Source organism: Pseudochaenichthys georgianus, chromosome 16, assembly GCF_902827115.2.
Source record: "Pseudochaenichthys georgianus chromosome 16, fPseGeo1.2, whole genome shotgun sequence".
Classification (NCBI taxonomy): Eukaryota; Metazoa; Chordata; class Actinopteri; order Perciformes; family Channichthyidae; genus Pseudochaenichthys; species Pseudochaenichthys georgianus.
Genome location: NC_047518.2, coordinates 26,831,002 through 26,850,622, shown reverse-complemented (window position 1 = coordinate 26,850,622; position 19,621 = coordinate 26,831,002). Strand labels below are relative to the sequence as shown.

Sequence of the window (19,621 nt, the reverse complement as noted above, 5' to 3'; positions counted from 1 at the left end):
ACCTCAGGTTTCAGGGTGTCTGTCTGGATCCCCTTAACGCTAAATCAAACACCAACTTGTTTTTTGTTCTCCCAAGGGTCTTTAAATGAGTAATTCACTAAATCTCCAAGACATTGATGGTGACTTAAGGTAATATATCACCCTCAAAAGGACCATTCCTATATCAATTTCTCACCCGGTGTCAACATAAATTCTTGTTGAATATGTTGTTTACCAATCAGCACACAACTCAGTATTATCGACGTCTTATTTATCCAGTCGTCTGCTCACTAGTTGCCGAACATAGCTGCATCCAAATGTATGTTTTGACATTTGCTTTTGTTAAACACAACCCCTATTTTCTTAATAATCAAGACATTTCTTAATTTCTTTGTTCACCGTAGAGGCATGCGAAAAAATTGCTGAATGGTAACTGTGTGAGGGACTTTTATACAAAAGGACATTCGGGGAAATTAAGCATGACTTTAAGTAGCTCTTAAGACACAAAAAGCCAACATATTTCTGTTTGCTTGTCATTAAGATTTCCCAGAGAACATAAATGAAATATAAGCGGCTTGTTACTACCCTCGTGTGTTACTACCCTCGTGTGTGTATAAGTATCCACTCAAGACAAGTGGCAAGTACTTAGTTGGCTCCGGAGGAGTTAACTAAATGTTTATGCATTTGTGTGTGTATCTGCAGATATCCTGGCTCCAGAAAGCATCTGTGCACTGTAGTGTGTTAATGTTGGCTGTGTGTGTGTCTAATGGATTTGTCTAATGCAGAATGTGGGCCTAATGTGTCACAATTGTCTGCCTAACAGTCGCATTAGGAGTTTGTAAAGAGAGACGTTGGCGGAGTATGTAGAATATAAAGCACTATCATGTTGGTGCCATAATCAATCCAGAATGAACCTGCAGGAAATCCGTGATCGCAGCACTTTGGCAGACAGACAGGACTTAACCTGAACAGTGTGTGAGTGTGTTTTCCTGGAAATGAGATATCTGTGAAGAACTTATTGGATGTAAGACAGTGGAGAAATGCTGAAACTGAGCTGCATGTAATGTGAGTTACTTGGCATCCATTCCTAACACATGAGGCAGAAGAAGAGGATCTGCTGCCTCCTCACTCCATCATATTCACCATCTTCTACTTATTCATCTTTGTGTGCTCTGGTTTTTCTCGCTTTTCTCCATAGATTTACACAGAAGCAGATGAGGAAGAACCGACCCTCTTTTTCTCCTTTCTCTATCCCAGACACACACACACACACACACACACACACACACACACACACACACACACACACGTTTACTTCCCTGTTGCACAAAAAGGATGTGACAACCAAGTTTGTACAAATGAAATGAAACCATGCAAAAGGAAACTATAGAAGGGATTGATGAATGGATGTGTTGTAGGAGCAGAGCCGGTAGAGGGATGTGAGAAACTTCTCCATCTGGCAGGTCAAAGTTTGGGTTCTCCTCATTCACTCCTTACCTCACCTTCTCACCTAGTTCTTATCAACTCTCCTGACAGAAAACACACTGTGCTGCTCCAATGCACTTTACTACACTGTGAGACTGGCAGTGGAGTTTAATTCAGCACTAATCATATGTGCCTGTAAAGCTTAGTTTAATTAAAACAAACTCCACACAATGATAAACAGCAGTTTGAGAGTTTGGCTCAAAGTGTGTGGGACATTCTCCTATTTTTCTCTGCCCTGCACACGATGAGATAGATTTTTTTGATAAGACATTTTTTTATAGTCTGGTCTTGCCCGTCACCTCTTCAAACTGTTTTTCATTGCACGATATTATTTTCAGCACAAGAGAAGTATGTTTCCTCGGAGGTTTAGTTAGTGGGAATATCGCCTGGTGTTGAGTGAAACGGTAAACGGGCCAAAACTGCATACATTCACACAGCTCAAGAGATTTCTGCTGTAAATCGACATATTAATTCAACCTACCGACACAACTACATCAGATTATGCCAAATTGAAGAAATGCATCACTGTTTTAACTGGTATGATTTAACAAAGTGGTGTATGGTAATATATGAAGTACAACTCTTTGCATGTTTGTGCTTTCTGTGTATAATTCTGCACTCATTTGACATGGTGGCTGTTAATCTCACTTAATCTTATTTATTGTTTCTGTGTGAAACTCACAATTCGCTGCAGAAAATCTGTCTGCCATAAAAGGAGCGGTGACGCGCCCGTCCCGTTGCGCGCTCAGATCGTATGAGTGTAAGCGTGTAAGTGTGTGTGTAGGGGGTAAAGTTTTAAGCAGAGGGCGGGGGCGCGGCTGTGTGTAGTCTTGGGACTCTGGGCAGACCTGGTGGTTTCATGGTGTCAGGAGGCATTTTTGGGGGAGAGCAGTGACAGCAAGTTGGCGCGCTTAAACTAGGACAAACCTCACCTGCACGGAGGAAACCATCTCTGTCTCTCTCGCTTTTTCTCCCCCTCTTCTGCTTTCTCCCTGTTCCCTCTCATTTTTCTGGAATAGTGCGTTCCTTGGTGTACTTCGGGGATGGAGTGTGTCTGGGACTGTGTTTCCTGCGCTGGGATGTTTGTTCTCGGGCTGCTGTCGGTGCTAAATGGAGTTGGGAGTTTTAACCTTTACGCAGAGCATCCTTCGGTTTACAAGGGACCCGATGGAAGTTATTTTGGCTATTCTGTGGACTTCTACCAAGCTTCCTCCGACAGCAACACGTGAGTTTCAGGACTTAGGTTGTCCCATCAGGGTCCTGATTACACTCTACCTCCACTTCTAATATAACCTGCAAAAACTTCTGCTCAAAAAAATAGAATCTCAATGATGTGATGTGAAAACTTTAACTTAGATGAAAAATAAATGCTGCTTTATTCTCTGAAGCTGCACATACTGTAATAGGACAGGCTAAGCAATGGTTCAAATGTCCACCACACAGAGCAAAACAGAAGTATATAAACAGAAATGGATGAAATGGTGCTTTTTGTATACAAGTTTGCATATATAAACTTTCCTGCATGTCTTACATGTACCTTGGGTTTCTTTTTTTTCAACCAGGATTAGTGTGTTGGTTGGGGCTCCCAAGGCAAACACCTCTCAGCCTGGTATTGTGGAGGCTGGGGCCGTCTACTACTGCCCCTGGCCTGGACATCCAGACAGCTGCAGACAGATACCTTTTGATGGTTCCAGTAAGTAACTTGAAAGCTCTTTAAATTTTTTCATGTCACGGATCAAAATTAATTCATGACAGACCTCCTGCAGGCCCCTCTGGATATAAGCATGGTCTGTAAACTCCTGTTGTACAGGGTTTGTCTTCTAGGGCATGGAAAGGAATAACTTTTTTAGTGAACAAAAAGGAAATGTACCATGTGTTCATATCTCTGAGGCCTGAGGGGATCCTTTTAAAGCCATAGGTGGCCCCAATTGTTCCTACATTTGGAACCATTGGCTTTATGAACCTGTGTTTCTGGTATGTGTGTGTATGAGTTTGCACATTTGCTGTTGCATGAATAAGAGAGATAAGACATGTGGGTCTCATCAGCTTCATCGAACAGAAAAAGGTGGCTGGCGGGTTTACTGGTACAAACTTACATCATGTTGATTATGGTTTTCAATATATTATCATCAAGGTTATGAATGTGAATGTGTGTGCTTCTGATGTCTCTGATGCACGCTTTTCCATCGAGTATAGTGAGTGTGTGCGCACAAGTTAGAGAGAGAACAAGTGAGAAAACGAGAGAGAGAGAGTGGGGGTAAACTGTACACACATGGGAATTTAGTTCCCCTTCAGAGGAAAGGGGGATTGGGTGAGGTCTGTTTTTTATTAGATCTCGGTCTCTATCCATCTATCTCCCTCTCTTAGTCTTTCAGTCTCTTTCCGTATTACACTTCTATCATCTTTGTGAGGACCACAATAAGAGAGATGGAGGAGAAACAGACTTTTTGTTGCACATTTCACCTTGGATCTACAAGAATTTAAGATGCAAAGCATACTCTGTAAACAGAACTCAGATAAAGTTGGAAGCATATCAGGAGCATTATATTGTAACAGAGTTGACAGTATCAGAAGGTCAAGTCTTAGTTTAGAGCTGTCGGCTTTGGGTGGAGCTGCAGCAGAGATACTGGCATGAGGAAATCACAAGAAAACCGTTCTATCCACCGCTATGAAACATCTATGAATACCATTGGATGATAGCTAGTGCTTCCCATTCAGCTGATGTGTCAATGAGCTTCTGAAGCATACATGAAGCAGCTGATGGCCGATCAGCTGAGGACGTTATTGTTCAGCCTGAACTAAAGCAAGGCTCCATGTAGATGAGGGTAGACCTCAGTGAGGACTATTTTCTTGGCTCTCCTTAAAGTTAATTATGTGTTATTTTCACCAAAGGGTTTAGTTTGAGTGTTAAGTGTTTGGAGAAAATTGTCAGGTTTGGGGGCCATAAGAATAAACATAAAGGGAACCAATGTGAGCGTTGTCATGTGCATGTGTGTTCACTATAGAGTAGTTGGTGATTGATGACAGTGGCCACGGTGGATATTTCTAAAGTTACAGCAGACCTTTTATTACAGGTATAAATCAGACAAGGAGACACATATTCCCTCAAAAGATATCAGCACAAGTGGTGAACATATGTGTGCACTGTATATCCATACATCAGCCTCACATGTGCCTGAGTATGTGTATGAACCTGTGTGTGTGCATGTGTGTGTGGCTTGAGTGACGTTACACAGATGTGTCAAGTCATGCCAGTGTAGTGGATGGGGGGGGGGGTTGAGAAAGAGCTTGATATGGTGATAGTGATTGCATGTCCATGATTAAAGTAAAACAAACCTGGTGTTTTGTTACTTATTGCTGATCCATTGCTATTAAATCAGCTTCAGAAAGAAATAGATACATGCATTAATCATATCATCATTTAGAAAAATAAACCCAATTGTTTTTACAATTTCTTCATAGAAACTCGAAGCAATCTTGCTCTTTTCTCATATATCTACTTCTCATTCAGACACAAATCGGAGAGCTTCACATTAAAGTCAGTCTTGTCTAATACATTATTTCTCATTCACTAACTTTACCCACAATCTCCAAATAGTGAGCATTGAGTCTGGTTCTTTAACCTGTAGATTGAAGTTATGATGATAATGATGGGCTTTTCTTATTTCTTATTCGATTCTTCTTACAAATTAAAAAAAACACACACTGGAAGTAGGAAATATCTACTTTTTATTATGTAAATGATTAATGTGGGCAAGAAACCTATTCAGAAATAGACTGATTGTGAGTACACTTTTTTTTTTAATGTCCACTGTACACCTGCCTCTATGCAATATGATTGTATGTGTGTGTATTGAAGTATGTGCCAAGGGAAGATGTTTAATGTGGAGGGGTCTGCACGGCTCTAAAGAGACCCAGCTGGTCTTTAATAACGCTGGAAAATATCTACAACAGAGAAAAGACACACATGCACTCACACCCATACTGACACTTTATTGTTCGTCGGCTGGGAAATGCTTGTGTGTGTGTCTGAGTATATGTGTGTGTGTAGCAACCAGTTAGAGAGAAAGTGTTGTTACTTTTTATAGGAAAAGCTTTGACTGAAAAATAAAAGCCCCCAGCATCCTGACAAATGTCTGTTTCTCGGGGGGCAAATGGTGTTTTGATGTTTGTAATAGGCCTGTTTAAGACTGTGGCTGTTTGTTCTTGCTTATCAAGGACAAATGCTTTCCACTTACTCGAGCAGAGCTTGAGGCCTGTATCCACATTACCACAGTCAATGTCAGCTTTTACTGGCGTCATTATGAAACGTCTCTTTCATTCTCTTCTTTATGTCTTTTCCACTTCCCTTCGGTCTCCGTCTCTCTTTCCAGATAACAGAATGATAAAGGTAAACGGCACCAGGGAGCCTGTGGAGTTCAAGTCTCACCAGTGGTTTGGAGCCTCTATCAGGACACACAAAGGGAAAGTGGTGGTGAGTGAACATGACATCATCTGATATCAGATATAATACACCTGTATCATACATGCATGGAAATGACAATTTACAGAGACATTTTGGGGCTTTTCTAAGTCAGTATTTCTTTAAACAGCAGCAGAGGTGGGAAGTAGTGGAATACAAATACTTTGTTACTGTACTTAAGTACATTTTTCTGGTATCAGTACTTTACTCAACTACTTATTTTTCTGACGACTTTTTACTTTTTACATTTGTAACACAAATACCTGTACTTTCTACTTCTTACATTTTCAAAACAGGTTTGTTACTTTAGTTTTAATGTGTGTTTGGTGGCTTGATCATTATTATTTAGAGTCATTTTGTGCCTATTGATTTGAACACGATCCATGTATCCGTCATTTCCTGGTCTTCTCTAAACAAAAGGGACCAATGAGAACTTTGTCATTTTCATCAAAAATCGAAACATTCATTAGCTAACAGTGACATTATTGTTCTATTAATATAAAGGGCGGTCAGTTACTCTATAAAACAGTTGGTAGTTATTGGTACTTTTTACATTTCGAAGCCCATACTTCTTTACTTTTACTTGAGTAAAGAAGTTTAGTCAGTACTTCTACTTTAAACACGAGTATCTGTACTTCTACTTGAGTAAAGGATGTGTTTACTTTTGCCATCTCTGAAAAGCAGTGTTATTTGTTGTGCAGGCATGTGCTCCTCTCTACCACTGGCGGACACTGATGAGCGGGGAGCAGGAACCAGTGGGAACCTGCTATGTTGCCGTCCAGAACTTCAGCGCCTACGCAGAGTACTCACCCTGCAGGACCAGTGAGTCACTCTTCAGCCCCCTCTCAAACTGTCTCCATCGCCCTTTTCCTTTCCAATTTCCCTTCCTTTTGTTTTTCTCCTTCTCTCTCTGCTGTCATTGTGACCACAAATTAACCATAGCATTCAGAATACATGGATTCAACAGTCGTGGTCCTTACATACCGTGTCTTGCATCTGAGTTTTAGTCATAATATTGCATAAAGTTTAAAAGCAGTGAAACCAATTTTTATGTCAGCCTATAAAACACAATATCTAGGCCTCAAGTTTAAAGGGGGAGTTACCCGAAACTTTTCTCACTTACTCTGGTGGGATCTAGCAATGGAGATAGTTTATTTGTTCAGGTTTTGGTGAATATGTCTCTTAGATTCATTCCTCCAAACCACTATAATTAACATTCATTATATTGTGTTTATAGCGTTGTATATAGTATATTGAAACAATTAATTCCTGTAAAATCGGCCTGTTGGTAATCCACTGACTTCACTGTAAACAGTTGTGCTTGACACTAATATCTACTGAAGAAATACTCCATATGAACTGTTTATAGCATGTTTTAAAGGTGGGGTATGTAATTTATTTCAGAAACACTTTTTGTTATATCCCATGGAATGCTCTTAACATCCCGATAGCAATGAATATATTAAATGCTTTGACAATAAATACATTTAAAAAATGTCATCTGTGGAAGCCGTAGCGCTGTAAAAAGCACGACCAATCATCTGAGCCGGCCCGGCTAAAATAACTGGATGGCCTACCTGCCTGTCAGCCTTCCATCTGTGCACAAACGTATATCGTGCCCTCATTGGTCATGTGTTTGTTGGAGGAGGGGCTCTGTGAGGAAGTCTGAAGGAAGTGGCAGATTTTTTTGCGGTTGTGTATTTTCAAATTCTCGCGCACTCGAGCTGGTTTCTCCAAAATTACATACCCCACCTTTAAAGACAAAACTCTGTGACTCATAGTGTATTTACCAAATCTCTCTTAGAAACTGCCCAAATAAAGCCTATATGTCTGGAAATGTGCATTCTTGTATAGTGCTAGCAGACTGGTAAACGTGTTGGCTTGATTTTCTCTCTGTCATAATTTTTCTGTCATGGGTTCTGAATGGGATTCATGGGATTTTCCTAGCCTCCTTCCCTTCTTCTCCAGTTTTTATCTTTTTCTTCTACTTTCTTCCTGCAACGTCTCTCACCCTTAAGAGCGATATGAGGCACCAGCAGAGTATGATAAGGAGAAATGGAGGCTATCAGGTGGCACATCGTAAACAGCAGATCAAACACAGCCCTTATCCTCCACTCATCATCTCTGCATTAAAAAAAAACGTCACACTCACATACACACAGATTCATACTGACCCTCGCTCTAGTAATGGAAGCTTGTTAAAGATCTCTATGTTGGTGTTTATGTTAGTTCTGACTAATCTCGACTAGAGTAATCACATTGTAAACTCAATTGTTCTCAAAAGGGGAATAACAGAGAGGACTCATTTCTTTATTATGTGTGCAAGTAAGATTTTTCTGCCTCCAACAGCTGTTTCACTTCATCTTAACATTCATAATCTACGACCGCTCAGACTATTACAATAACTCAAACTTTGCTAACATGTGCACGTGTGTTGTACGCATCATTAAGCTTCACCCCAGGGTGCCTCTGAACTGTAGAACAATTTATTATGTGCACATACATTCTTTGTGTTCATGTGCAGTTTAACGCAGCGAAGAAACACACCTCAGTGATTCTACAGCTTTATGGAAACAGTAATGAGTTGTCTTTATTTTTTTTACAGTTGTAAAAACGTTTTATCTGATTGTAACGCTCTCTTCAATGTTAGTTGAGTGCTTTGTTCCGGAACATTTTAACTAATAAGATGCTTTTTTTCAGTGCTTGAAATGCATGTCTTTGTGCTTTTCAGATGATCCAGACCCAGAGGGACAGGGGTTTTGCCAGGCTGGTTTCAGTGTGGATTTCACCAAGGTAAAGATTGCTGCAACACTCATACTCTTTCACCATGACAACCCCCTGCACACATCTTGTCCCCCGTCAGAGAACAGGAAGAGGGGTTTATTCAAAACATGAGACTCCCCTCTGAGATTTATGGACACTTGGAAGATGAGAGCAAGTTTGTCCCTAGAGGAGCCTCCACTCATGATGTGACCCATTGCCTCTGAACACAATAGACCACACACACACACACACACACACACACACACACACACACACACACACACACACACACACACACACACACACACACACACACACACACACACACACACACACACACACACACACACACACACGTACATTCTTCCAATGTATAGTCAATGTGAACTTTGGCCTCTGTCTCATGGTCAAACTCTACCCTCCTGTACAGGAAGCTGTCAGTCTTCCCAGGATGTCAACAGGCATGACAGCAGGACTCAAAATGTGCATGCACACACATCTACACAAGTTCTATCCCCCTCTAGTTTGAAACAGACGCAAACATATGTCACATGACTAACCCTCACTAATTGTATTTATTCCAGGAAGGAATGCTGGTGGTCGGAGGACCTGGGAGCTTTTACTGGCAAGGTAACTGTAGCCACAGTGTCCTAAGTTTGGTTTCTTTCTTGCAATGATTTCATACATGGGAAAGTGATCAAATGAGAGAAGAATTATGGAGATGAGTTTAACAGTCAGAAGAGCCCACATACACACACATGCGCTCAGACACACTTGCCAAATCTGCAATTTCATTACAGGAGTCTTACATAGGAAAAGGTGAAAGAACTCTCTTTTTCCTCACGGCTCTCCTTAACTTTTTCCTTCGGTCGCTCCTTTTCTCCATGTCGCCTTCTGTAACAGTGTAACAGGAAATGGGTGTTTGGGTTCCATAATGAGCTGATCGGGGGGTAATGGAGTGTGGAGGTACTGCCCCTCTGCCCCATGATAAAGTGCAGAGAGACTTGAAACACTTTAAATGAGAGGAAGAGGCTGTAGGGGTGAGAAGGACAGGGGAGAATTTAAAGACTGATAGAGTAGAAAGAGCAGGGAGGACAGCGTTAGATGATTGTTAAGGAGATGACAGAAACAAGTTGCTGCAGGGAGAGAAAGATGAGACTTGAGCGGTCAGACACAGAGAGAGAGAGAGAGAGAGAGAAGAAAGATGGATCGTAGAGTAGAGGGGTGAAGCTTCTTAATAGGTGTAGACACAGCAAGATTGTGTCAGAGTTCAGCTGCTGAAGTGTGGCTCTACTCCCACAACTCCAGGTGTGTGACAGTGTGTGTGTGTTAGAGGAGTTTTGCAGATGTTCGCAGGGAGAAGAGAGACAATGACTTATCAGTTGCGCATACTAATTTCTCTTTCCTTTCTTTTCAACTCCCTATCCGTCACGTAACAGCTCTTCATTTGTTTAGAAAAAAGTGAAAGCTCTCGCTAGATATTGACCAAAGTGGCTCAGTGATGGATATTTAAAAACTGCTATCCAATTATTATGTTTTTATGGTTTTGGGTTGTTGTTTGGCATCACTGCTTTTATTTCATATGGTTGAATAATACATGTCCAGCATATAAGTCTGCACTGGCAGGCATCACAGACAGTCTACTGGACTGCTCCCTCTCTCTGCCCTCAGCGTGGCTAGGCTGGCTGCCTCCAGTTAAAACACTTCCTCCGAATGTTTATAAAAGCACTCAGCCTGGATTTTATGGGCTCTAATATACAACGATTATCTTCAGCCTTCAGCCTGAGTCATCTTAATAAAAAACTCAACCCTTCTATATACATTCTTGTTATCTCTGGGTAAAAAGGCCACTTCAAATGAGCTGCAATGACTTATGTGTGAACAGTTTGCAACACGGTGTCTCATCAATCAGATGGAGGTTTAATAATGAGTTGATATAGTGATGTGTTATTCTGGGAGATAAACCTATAGTGAAGGGTGAGGGATAAGAAAAGGGAGGGTGGTGAAAGAGGAGTCGGAGGGAGGGTTAAGAGGACACATTGCCTCCCTGTCGGTGCACATGCGCTCACACTTTAAGGAGGATTTATGGAAGGTTCAGGGCCGCCGTAGATACAAATCGTTTGTTTGTTTGACCTCTTGTTCGACAGCAGAGGAAGATTGTTGTTTGTGCCTGCTCAACTGTAATTCAGAATCCCTGCTGAGGAGAGGACAGGCGTTTTCCTTTAAGAGAAACAAAGTAGGATCTTCCGGCTCTTCCTCAGCCAACGATGTGTTTTAGCTCTCCTCAGGGAAGACTTGCATGTGTCGTTAGCTCCGTGCAGCAGGTTTCTATGTTTCTTTAGCAAAGGGCAGCCGTGCTCCGGGCTGAAACCACTGGCCGTGAACAGATGTGACCCTCACCCCTTATGTTTCCCTCACCCAACTCTCACACTGACTGTTTGTTTTTCTTTATCTATTTATCTGTGTGTGTGTTTGTGCAGGTCAGGTAATGACAGCGGGGATAGCCGAGATACTGAACGGCTACTCTCTGAAGGCAGTGCTGAGACGGGTTCCAGGAGAGAAACACACTCGAGCTGCTGAAGACACACACGACGACAGCTACCTCGGTAACATGCATTTACAAAACAAACACACACAAACCGTTTTCATCTGAATAGCTTTCACACATTGCATTACACACACAGTTTACACAGAGCATTGCAGACTGAGGTTTCACCGAGGCTGTGTGTCATCATGTGCAACCAATTTCTCTCTAGGTTACTCTGTGGCAGTGGGGGAGTTTACAGGAGACTCTGAACAAGGTGAGAAAGCCAACAATTCATTACAACTAACCACATGCTGCACCAGATGAATCCCTCACTTGGAACATCAGCAGGCACCCTGATGCAACGTCTGAAAGCATCAACACTTTGTTAAAGCTCTCTATGGCCGAGCGCCAGGACCACTGAGAGGGGTGCTACAGGGTGAGGGATAGGGAGTGGACAGCTGGGTGACAGTGGGGTCTGAACTCAGAGGCAGTAATGAAAACCGTCTCTGTATGTCTGGGTCGTGACCCTAAGGGGACAGGACTTTGGGAACTGCTGATAAAGGGATTTCCTCTCCTCTATTTTGACTGATTAGAATGATTAGTGGCAGACCTCTTCAGGTCTAGAGTGAGTCCAGAATCTCTTCTGGGCTTGAAATATTGAGTGGGATGAGGGACAGGCACGCACACACAGGATTTCTTTATGAAAGATGTGCAGGATGGGAAAGCTGCATATAGGGTTATTTTTGCCAAAATAAATATTAAAAGTTATGATGACAAGAAATGTACAAGTCGTTTTTTTTTTGTTCCGCTACACACTCTGGTGACTTGCCATTCATTTTTCAGCACCACAAATGAATCAAAACAAAAGATTCAGCTCTTTTATTAAAGAAAACATGAAGACATCAAATGTGTCCAACCGCAGTCACGCTACATCAGTTTTTTAAACTATTTTAACTGTTTTCTTTATTGCTTTTTCCTCAAACACTGTCACTACAGCTGTTCTGTAGCTCTGTCACACACATGAGACCCTCCTCTCCCAAACGCCGCTTCAGCTTCCCATTCATAATTTCCTGTCTCTCAGAGCCTCTTTGCTAAACACCATTTAGTGGGATCTTTACGCAACAACTTGCGTTTACATACCCCCATACCAACCCCACATATGAACCCCCTCCGGCACAACACATGTCAGGGGTCTTAAAGTGAGCCTTAAGAGGTTACACATGCCCGTTGATGTGATGTGTTGTGTTGTGGTCTTGTTTACCAAACCCCCTTCAGACTGGGGAACTGGTCTTAACTGGGACTTCTGAGTGAAGATGGTGCTGGGAAGTTCTGGTTTATAGACTTGTGGTTGAGCCTATTGGGTAGAGCTGGAGGGCAGGAAAGGGGGGGACCCTGTCTTCTCTCTCTGGGTGGGTCCCTCAGATCGTCCCTATTAGTCCACAGCTCCGCACTCATCAATCAATACACAAGCACAGAGCACCCAATCACTCAGCAGCACTTTGCCCTTCTGACATGATGGGCTGGCTAGGGGATTTGACGGTTCAGGCCTTTGACAAAAACCTCTGTAAGTCTTTCTCACACATTCAAATGCTAATTTACGTCTTTATTTGTTTGTGTGTTTCTCAGAAGTGCTAGCCGGAGTCCCAAGAGGAGCACAGAACTTTGGATATGTAAGTATGAACTGACAAGCAAATCCAGAAAGAAAGAAGTTAGTTTGGTATTCCAGCAGCAACCGTTCTTACATACAGTTGACATTTGTTGCATTATAGTACACAAATACTAGTATTGAATATAATAATGATGTGAATCATATATGGCCTTCGCAGCCCCCTGATATCAGCCCAGTTGAAAACTTATGGGAGATTTAGCTGTGTCCGACACGATCTCCACCACCACCATCATCAAGGCAGCAAATTAGGGAATTTACTTTGGAAGGATGTTGTTCATGCCTTCAGAATTTGTCCAGAGCTTTGGAGACTCCATGCCAAGGACTTGCTGTTTTTGTGGCTTTTGCTGAAACTTCCATTGTTCAGTATCTGACTTCTGTTTCGCCCCCCCCCCCCATCCGTATGCTATTTAAACTTGACATGTCTTAAATGATGTGTGGCAGTCTATGACCTGAGTGAGATAAGAAATACAGTGAAGGCACACACTCAGACAATAAAGTATTCTGCGATGCATCTGCTTTTAGTGTTTCATATAGGATTTATATATAGATATATATGAATGATCTACATAGCTGCGAGACATACTGTATGTGTGTCCATGCAGACTTTGGTGTGTCTCGTGTTCTCTTATGGGAACATGTCCCCAGGGCTGACAGTGTCAATCCTCCCTAATGACGCACAGCTTCCGCTGCATGTGGAGGGTGGTGACCCCACCTAACCCCACTAACCCTTCTCCACACAAAAACGACCCTTAACCCTAACCTGCAGTGCAACTCTTTACACACACACACACACACACACACACACACACACACACACACACACACACACACACACACACACACACACACACACACACACACACACACACACACACACACACACACACACACATATACACTTTGCAACAGTGTGTTTTATGTCTGGACATTGTGATGCCATTATGCTCCTTCTTGTACAGACAGTGCACTGTAGGTGTCATGGAGGAGGGGGCTTGCAGCTCACAGTAGGGGGAGCATTATGAGAGATGCAGGGCGGCCATGTTTGAGGCCTGGCACTGAAGTGTCTGTCAACTCTGATCAGGTTTCCTCTGTGAACAATCTGACAAAACAGATTGCATGAAAACGTTTGTGCTGGTGTTTTAATATTTGTGTTTACACATCCTCCTCTGTCTGTGTTCGTAAGCCTATCCTGGTTTAGTATGTGTTGAGAAATCTGTGATTGGGTCAACGTGTGTCCTCCTGTGTGTGTACGTGTAGCCCCCGGCTGTCTCCATGTGGTTGTTATTTTAGGTCTTATGAAGGAATTCTCAGCCTCCCCCCTCCGTCTCTCCATCGACCGGGGTTAAAATGGGGGGAAAAGAGGGAAAGATGAGGGGGGGAAATGGTAAAGGCACAAAGATGATGACGGTGGGGGAGGGCTGGGAAAAAAAGAAAAGAGGTTTCAGTAGAATAAAAGCTTTTTTATGCGGTTTAGGACTCTTTTTTTTTTGCATTCTTCATGTGCCTGTTTGTCAGACTGCTTGGCCATGTTTGCTCTTTAAGTGCTTCAAGGAAAAGTCTGGTGTTTCATTATCCCTCTGTATTGTTTCCAGACAGTGTATGATTGTTTCTGACAGTCTATCGGTTTTTTTTAGGTTGTCATGATCAACTCCACCAATCTGACCTTCATCCAGAACTTCACGGGGGAACAGGTACCGTAGGAGCATCACTTTATGCCATATTGCAGGGCTGCATGTAAACTGCTGATATGGGTGTTCATTCATTTTGAATGGGCATGAACATACATTTAAATAAAGTAATGTAACCGGATTGGTTTTACAAAATAATTATGCCCTTTCCTTGTCCATTTCTCAGATGGCCTCCTATTTTGGTTACTCAGTGGCTGTCACTGACCTTAATGGAGATGGGTAGGTAGAACATGTCTGTCACCCTAGACACATACTCTCTTTTGTCTATAGAATCATTGACACTTCAGTTTATGCTCCCAGGACCGACGATGTGCTGGTTGGGGCGCCCCTCTACATGGAGAGGGAGATGGAGAGCAAGCCCAGAGAGGTGGGGAGGGTCTACCTGTACCTGCAGATGGCCCCGCTCACTTTCTCCAAACCTGTTCCCCTCACCGGCATGCACACCTTTGGGCGATTTGGCACGGCTATAGCACCGCTAGGAGACGTCAACCAGGATGGATACAATGGTATGTTGAGAGGATGAAAGCCAGAAAGAGACCGAGAAGAAAAGGGAAAGACGAGATAAAAAGGAAATTGAGCCAGATGAAGTTCATCTAAAAGAATATACAAGATGAGAACGATAACACAAAGGAAAATGAGAAGGAGATGGGGAATTAAACAGAATCCTTTTCATTTATTTTGTGTGTGAGTTCATGAACCTCTTTCCCTTGTCTTTGTCTGCCTATGTTCATCTGCTGTTTCTCGATGACAGACAAATCTTTTTATGTGTTTCCTGTGCCTCTCGGTCTGTTTTGTCTCGGACGGAGGAAATCCTATCATATGCTGCTGCTTGAGAAGGCTTTAAGCTCTTCAGCCAATCAGGAAGTGTGGCGATGAAAGGTTGTCTGCGTGAACTTGTTTCCTCCTGTGATGATCATGGATAAGGCCATGTGTGTGTAAGAGTGTGTGTGGATTGGAGTTATTTTTAACTCACCAGATGTGACCTAAGATACAATCATTTGGGAATGTCTGTCCTGCAGCCCAGTGTTCATTCCTCTTCAATGTGTTTGTTTTATCCTCACATTGATTGAACAAAGACACACACACACACACACACACACACACACACACACACACACACACACACACACACACACACACACACACAAACTAGTCCACCTGCTGACCAAATGCTCCATAAAGCCAAAGCATGTTTAATGCTGCTTTAAAAATAAATGAACTGGTGCACATCTTGGCTTCATAAAGTATGACATAAATCCCGCTGATTTATTTTATTCATTCATAGACAGCCTGCGTTAATGTGTGTGTGTCTCTTTTAAATGCTTAACCATCAGATCAATAACCATTGGATCAATACTGAAGCTTTCTCTGTCCTGTAACAGACTGTAAATCACATCAGGCTGTCTGTCAGGATGTGACCGTCTCTGAGGAGGAGATGGAGCGGGCTGATGTGACATGTAGAGAGAAGACTTGTTGAGAGTTAATCTAATGAGTCCATGTCTGGAAATTATTTAATTATTCAGCATTATGTTATGGCGTCACCATAGAAACATTGCGACCAGGGTTTTCAGCAGGGTTTACCTGTGCCCTCGTTTGCATAATCACTGACAGACACTGAGCCTCTTGCTTCGCACATAGCAGAGACCTCATCACTCCTTTTCAAATGTTGTCATAAAAGCAGAACCAGACACATTTCCTCATGTTCATCGCTTCATCAATGTCAGCTGTAGAAAGAAACGTTACAATTCAACTAATTCAAATTGCCATCTGGCTCTTTTTGTTTTTAATATACTTTCTGATCGACCCTCTCAGGCTGTCTGCATTGCTCACACAGTGTCAGCCTGTTCCTGTCTGAGAGAGACAATCTCCAATAGTTTTGGTCTCACAGTGATCACAGTGGGTGTTTTGCTGTGGATGTCTGCATTGTGTGGGAAGTTGTTGAGCGATGCCCATAAGCGACTTTCACATTATTTGAAGACTTTTTTTCTTAAAGTAAGATGTTTTTTTGCACAGCTATTCAGTTATGTACACATACCCACGCATAGACACACAGACGTGCGCACGCACAGGCTCATATATACACTTGCACACACACATGGTTGCATTTATCCTCACTACCCCACAATCTGCTTCATGTGGAACTAGTTGTTTAGGCTGAGAGAGAGAGGGGGTCCGGAGACAAACAGGATGTCTAGAGGTGTATGGACAGTTACAGTGAGGGTCACTTTTATACAGGACAGTGCAATATCTGGACATCAAGAGTATGCTAGAATAATCATACAGTTTTCATATAAGGACAGGTGCTTGAAGTATGTTAATGATGAGAAGATTGATACCACCCTCATATCTGTTTGGCAAGTTTTGAGGTAGAGCCGGGAGACATTAGCTAAACTCACAGACCGGACGCAGGTGGAAACAGATAGCCTGGCTTTCTCTAGGGACTTACATTTAAATAAATGCATTTCAGCCTCTCTAAAGCTTGCTAATTAATTTTACTATATCTGCATTGTTTAATCCTGAACACAAGGTAAGTTGTGAGCCAGTTAGCATGCTGATGTTAGCATTTAGCTCAAACTCAAACAGTGCCCAGACAGAAAAAGATATAAACAAGATTTTAAGATAAGTAAAATAAATGGAAATAACAGAAGAGGTAAATGACCATGCTGACATAATCCCCCAGTGCAGGTAAAAGACGGTCAAGCTCTTTTCCTTTTACCTGCATGTTTTCCTCTGCTTCTGTCTCAGGGGGGCATTATCCCTGCTGATGTCTAAACCATACGTGTTTGTGTCATCCCTTAGACGTGGCAGTGGGCTGTCCGTTCGGAGGAGAGGACCGTGGAGGCAGAGTATTGATCTTCAACGGTAACAGAGACGTGATCACGCAAGGCCTGACGCTGAGCCAAGAGCTGAAAGCGGCCGGGACCCCCAGTGGCAGCTTGCCTGGATATGGATTCACTCTGAGAGGAGGCCAGGACCTGGACAACAATCAGTATCCTGGTAAATACTCACACTCGCGAGTCAGTGCGTCTCCACTCAATTCCCCATGTTACAGTCAAAATTCTTCCTTGCATTCTTTTACTTTTCCACTTTCCTTCCAGCTCCTCTCATTACAGCCTCCCTCCTCTTCAATCTTGACCTACACATTTCATGCTTCCCCCCAATGTACTCCTACCTACCATTCCCATGTTTTCCAGCTTTGCTTTTCTTCTCCTCTCTGTTAAAGTCATCAGTCAGAAGTAGGGGGTAAAGGAAAGAGTGCCAATGAACTGCTGCCGCATCAATTCTTTAGGGATTTACAGTACTCAAGAAGGAGAGAAAACACAAGAGCGAGAAAGAAAGAAGCATAATACATTATCCGCATGTTCAGTCTGCCAGACATTCAAGCCTCAACCCATATCACTAAAACTATGAGCAGACAATACAGCATTCAATAAAATTACATTCAGACAACTGCCACCTACTTACTTCACCTCCACCTTCTGACCTTAGAAATATCTTTAAAAACCTCACTACGATCCTAAGAAAGCTGCAAAGGAGGGGAGAAGTGCAAAGCTGTTTATATACTAGAGTTTTTAGAACAGAAAATGTCCATTTTAAACAAAGCCTGTCTGTAAAACCACCGTTTTACTACCTAATTTTCTCCCTAATTTAGAGCCACTCTGCTCCCAGCACTACTCTGGCTTTCTGCTTCCACAAATTAGCCTGAAAATGAGAATTTGTTTAGTTTTACCTTTTCTTTTCTTTGCCCCCACTCCCTTTTTTCTTTTCATTTTGCTACAATAACAGATTTCTTCATTCCACAAACAGGATATCAAGGGAAATACACACACAGGAGTACACACAAGTTCACGTGTGGCTTTGATCAGTTTCACTGGCAGCTAGAGAGTGTATGTTGAGCGTTTGCCAGGATCCGGGTCAAAGCGAGACCTTGTGTAGAACTACAGCAAATCAGAGATCCCGGATTAAAAACATTGTACAGTTAATACACACAAAGGGGCAGCAGGTTGAAACCAAGGCTGGTGGAGTAGAAACTCATGGGTGGCACAGCTTTCTGCCAACACACACACACACACACACACACACACACACACACACACACACACACACACACACACACACACACACACACACACACACACACACACACACACACACACACACAGACAGACGTGCAGCACTTGTGTCGTCTGTCATTAGAGAGCTGGCTGGCGGAAGTGAAACACACACACACACACACACACACACACACACACACACACACACACACACACACACAGACGTGTGTCGTTAGCAAAGTAGTAAAGTCACACTGTTCAAAGGAGCCGAGATGTTTGATCAGTATTATGAGAGGACTGCTCAGGCGTCTGGAAGGCCTGCTAAAGCTGCCTTATGCTCCTGTAGAGGTTACATGTTATTAGTATATTGCAAGAACACAGAGAGAGGAAAGGAGGATGATTAAAACTCCACTTTTAGCTTTGGTGGTTTTGTTTTCTACCAGATTATGTCACATTCTTGTGTATTTATTTAAAGCTTACAGTAGGAAATGAAAGCAGGAAGAGGCACTAGATGACAAAGAAGGCAGAAAAGCAATACAAAAGTCAGCCACTGTTAAACTCCACTGCACATGATTGGGCTTCATTAAACTACAGATAACTTTGGTGGAGCACGACACAGAGTTGATGTTTCACTGTTGCAATGGAGGCCAATAGGCAAACTAATGCTCAGGCTAAAGGCTGGAGTTAAGGTGGTGGTCAGCTGTGTATCAGAAGGGGGTCAGATTCAGGTTCAACCATGAAGTCAGAGGTCAAAAACTGACAATGATTTACCTGTCAATCACACAACTTGCATAGAGAGTTACAGACACAGAAACATGTCGGGGTCGAGGATTTGCATGTGTGTGGTGGCGAGGGGTCATTAGGTCGTTAAATAGGTGTTTAATTTATTACTAGGCTCCATGTCTACTCATATATTCAGTGACCATCTTTTGTAGTTTGCCTTTTCATCTTAAAAGGGACATTTAGATTACATTTCATTACATTCTTTGAGCA

General features: G+C 42.5%; 1 protein-coding gene across 1 annotated transcript in view; it reads left to right on the top strand.

Moving 5' to 3' along the window:
• The first annotated feature begins 2,276 nt into the window (after positions 1 to 2,276).
• Positions 2,277 to 19,621, top strand: part of itga8 (integrin, alpha 8) — a 48,436-nt gene continuing 31,091 nt past the window's right edge. The window contains exons 1-13 of the mRNA XM_034103308.2: positions 2,277 to 2,689; positions 3,027 to 3,157; positions 5,838 to 5,938; positions 6,628 to 6,748; positions 8,658 to 8,719; positions 9,274 to 9,319; positions 11,170 to 11,295; positions 11,446 to 11,490; positions 12,843 to 12,886; positions 14,520 to 14,576; positions 14,740 to 14,792; positions 14,874 to 15,079; positions 17,373 to 17,570. Coding sequence (XP_033959199.1) covers positions 2,508 to 2,689; positions 3,027 to 3,157; positions 5,838 to 5,938; positions 6,628 to 6,748; positions 8,658 to 8,719; positions 9,274 to 9,319; positions 11,170 to 11,295; positions 11,446 to 11,490; positions 12,843 to 12,886; positions 14,520 to 14,576; positions 14,740 to 14,792; positions 14,874 to 15,079; positions 17,373 to 17,570 — 1,372 coding nt within the window. The 5' untranslated portion in view covers positions 2,277 to 2,507. The remainder of the gene's footprint in view (positions 2,690 to 3,026; positions 3,158 to 5,837; positions 5,939 to 6,627; positions 6,749 to 8,657; positions 8,720 to 9,273; positions 9,320 to 11,169; positions 11,296 to 11,445; positions 11,491 to 12,842; positions 12,887 to 14,519; positions 14,577 to 14,739; positions 14,793 to 14,873; positions 15,080 to 17,372; positions 17,571 to 19,621) is intronic.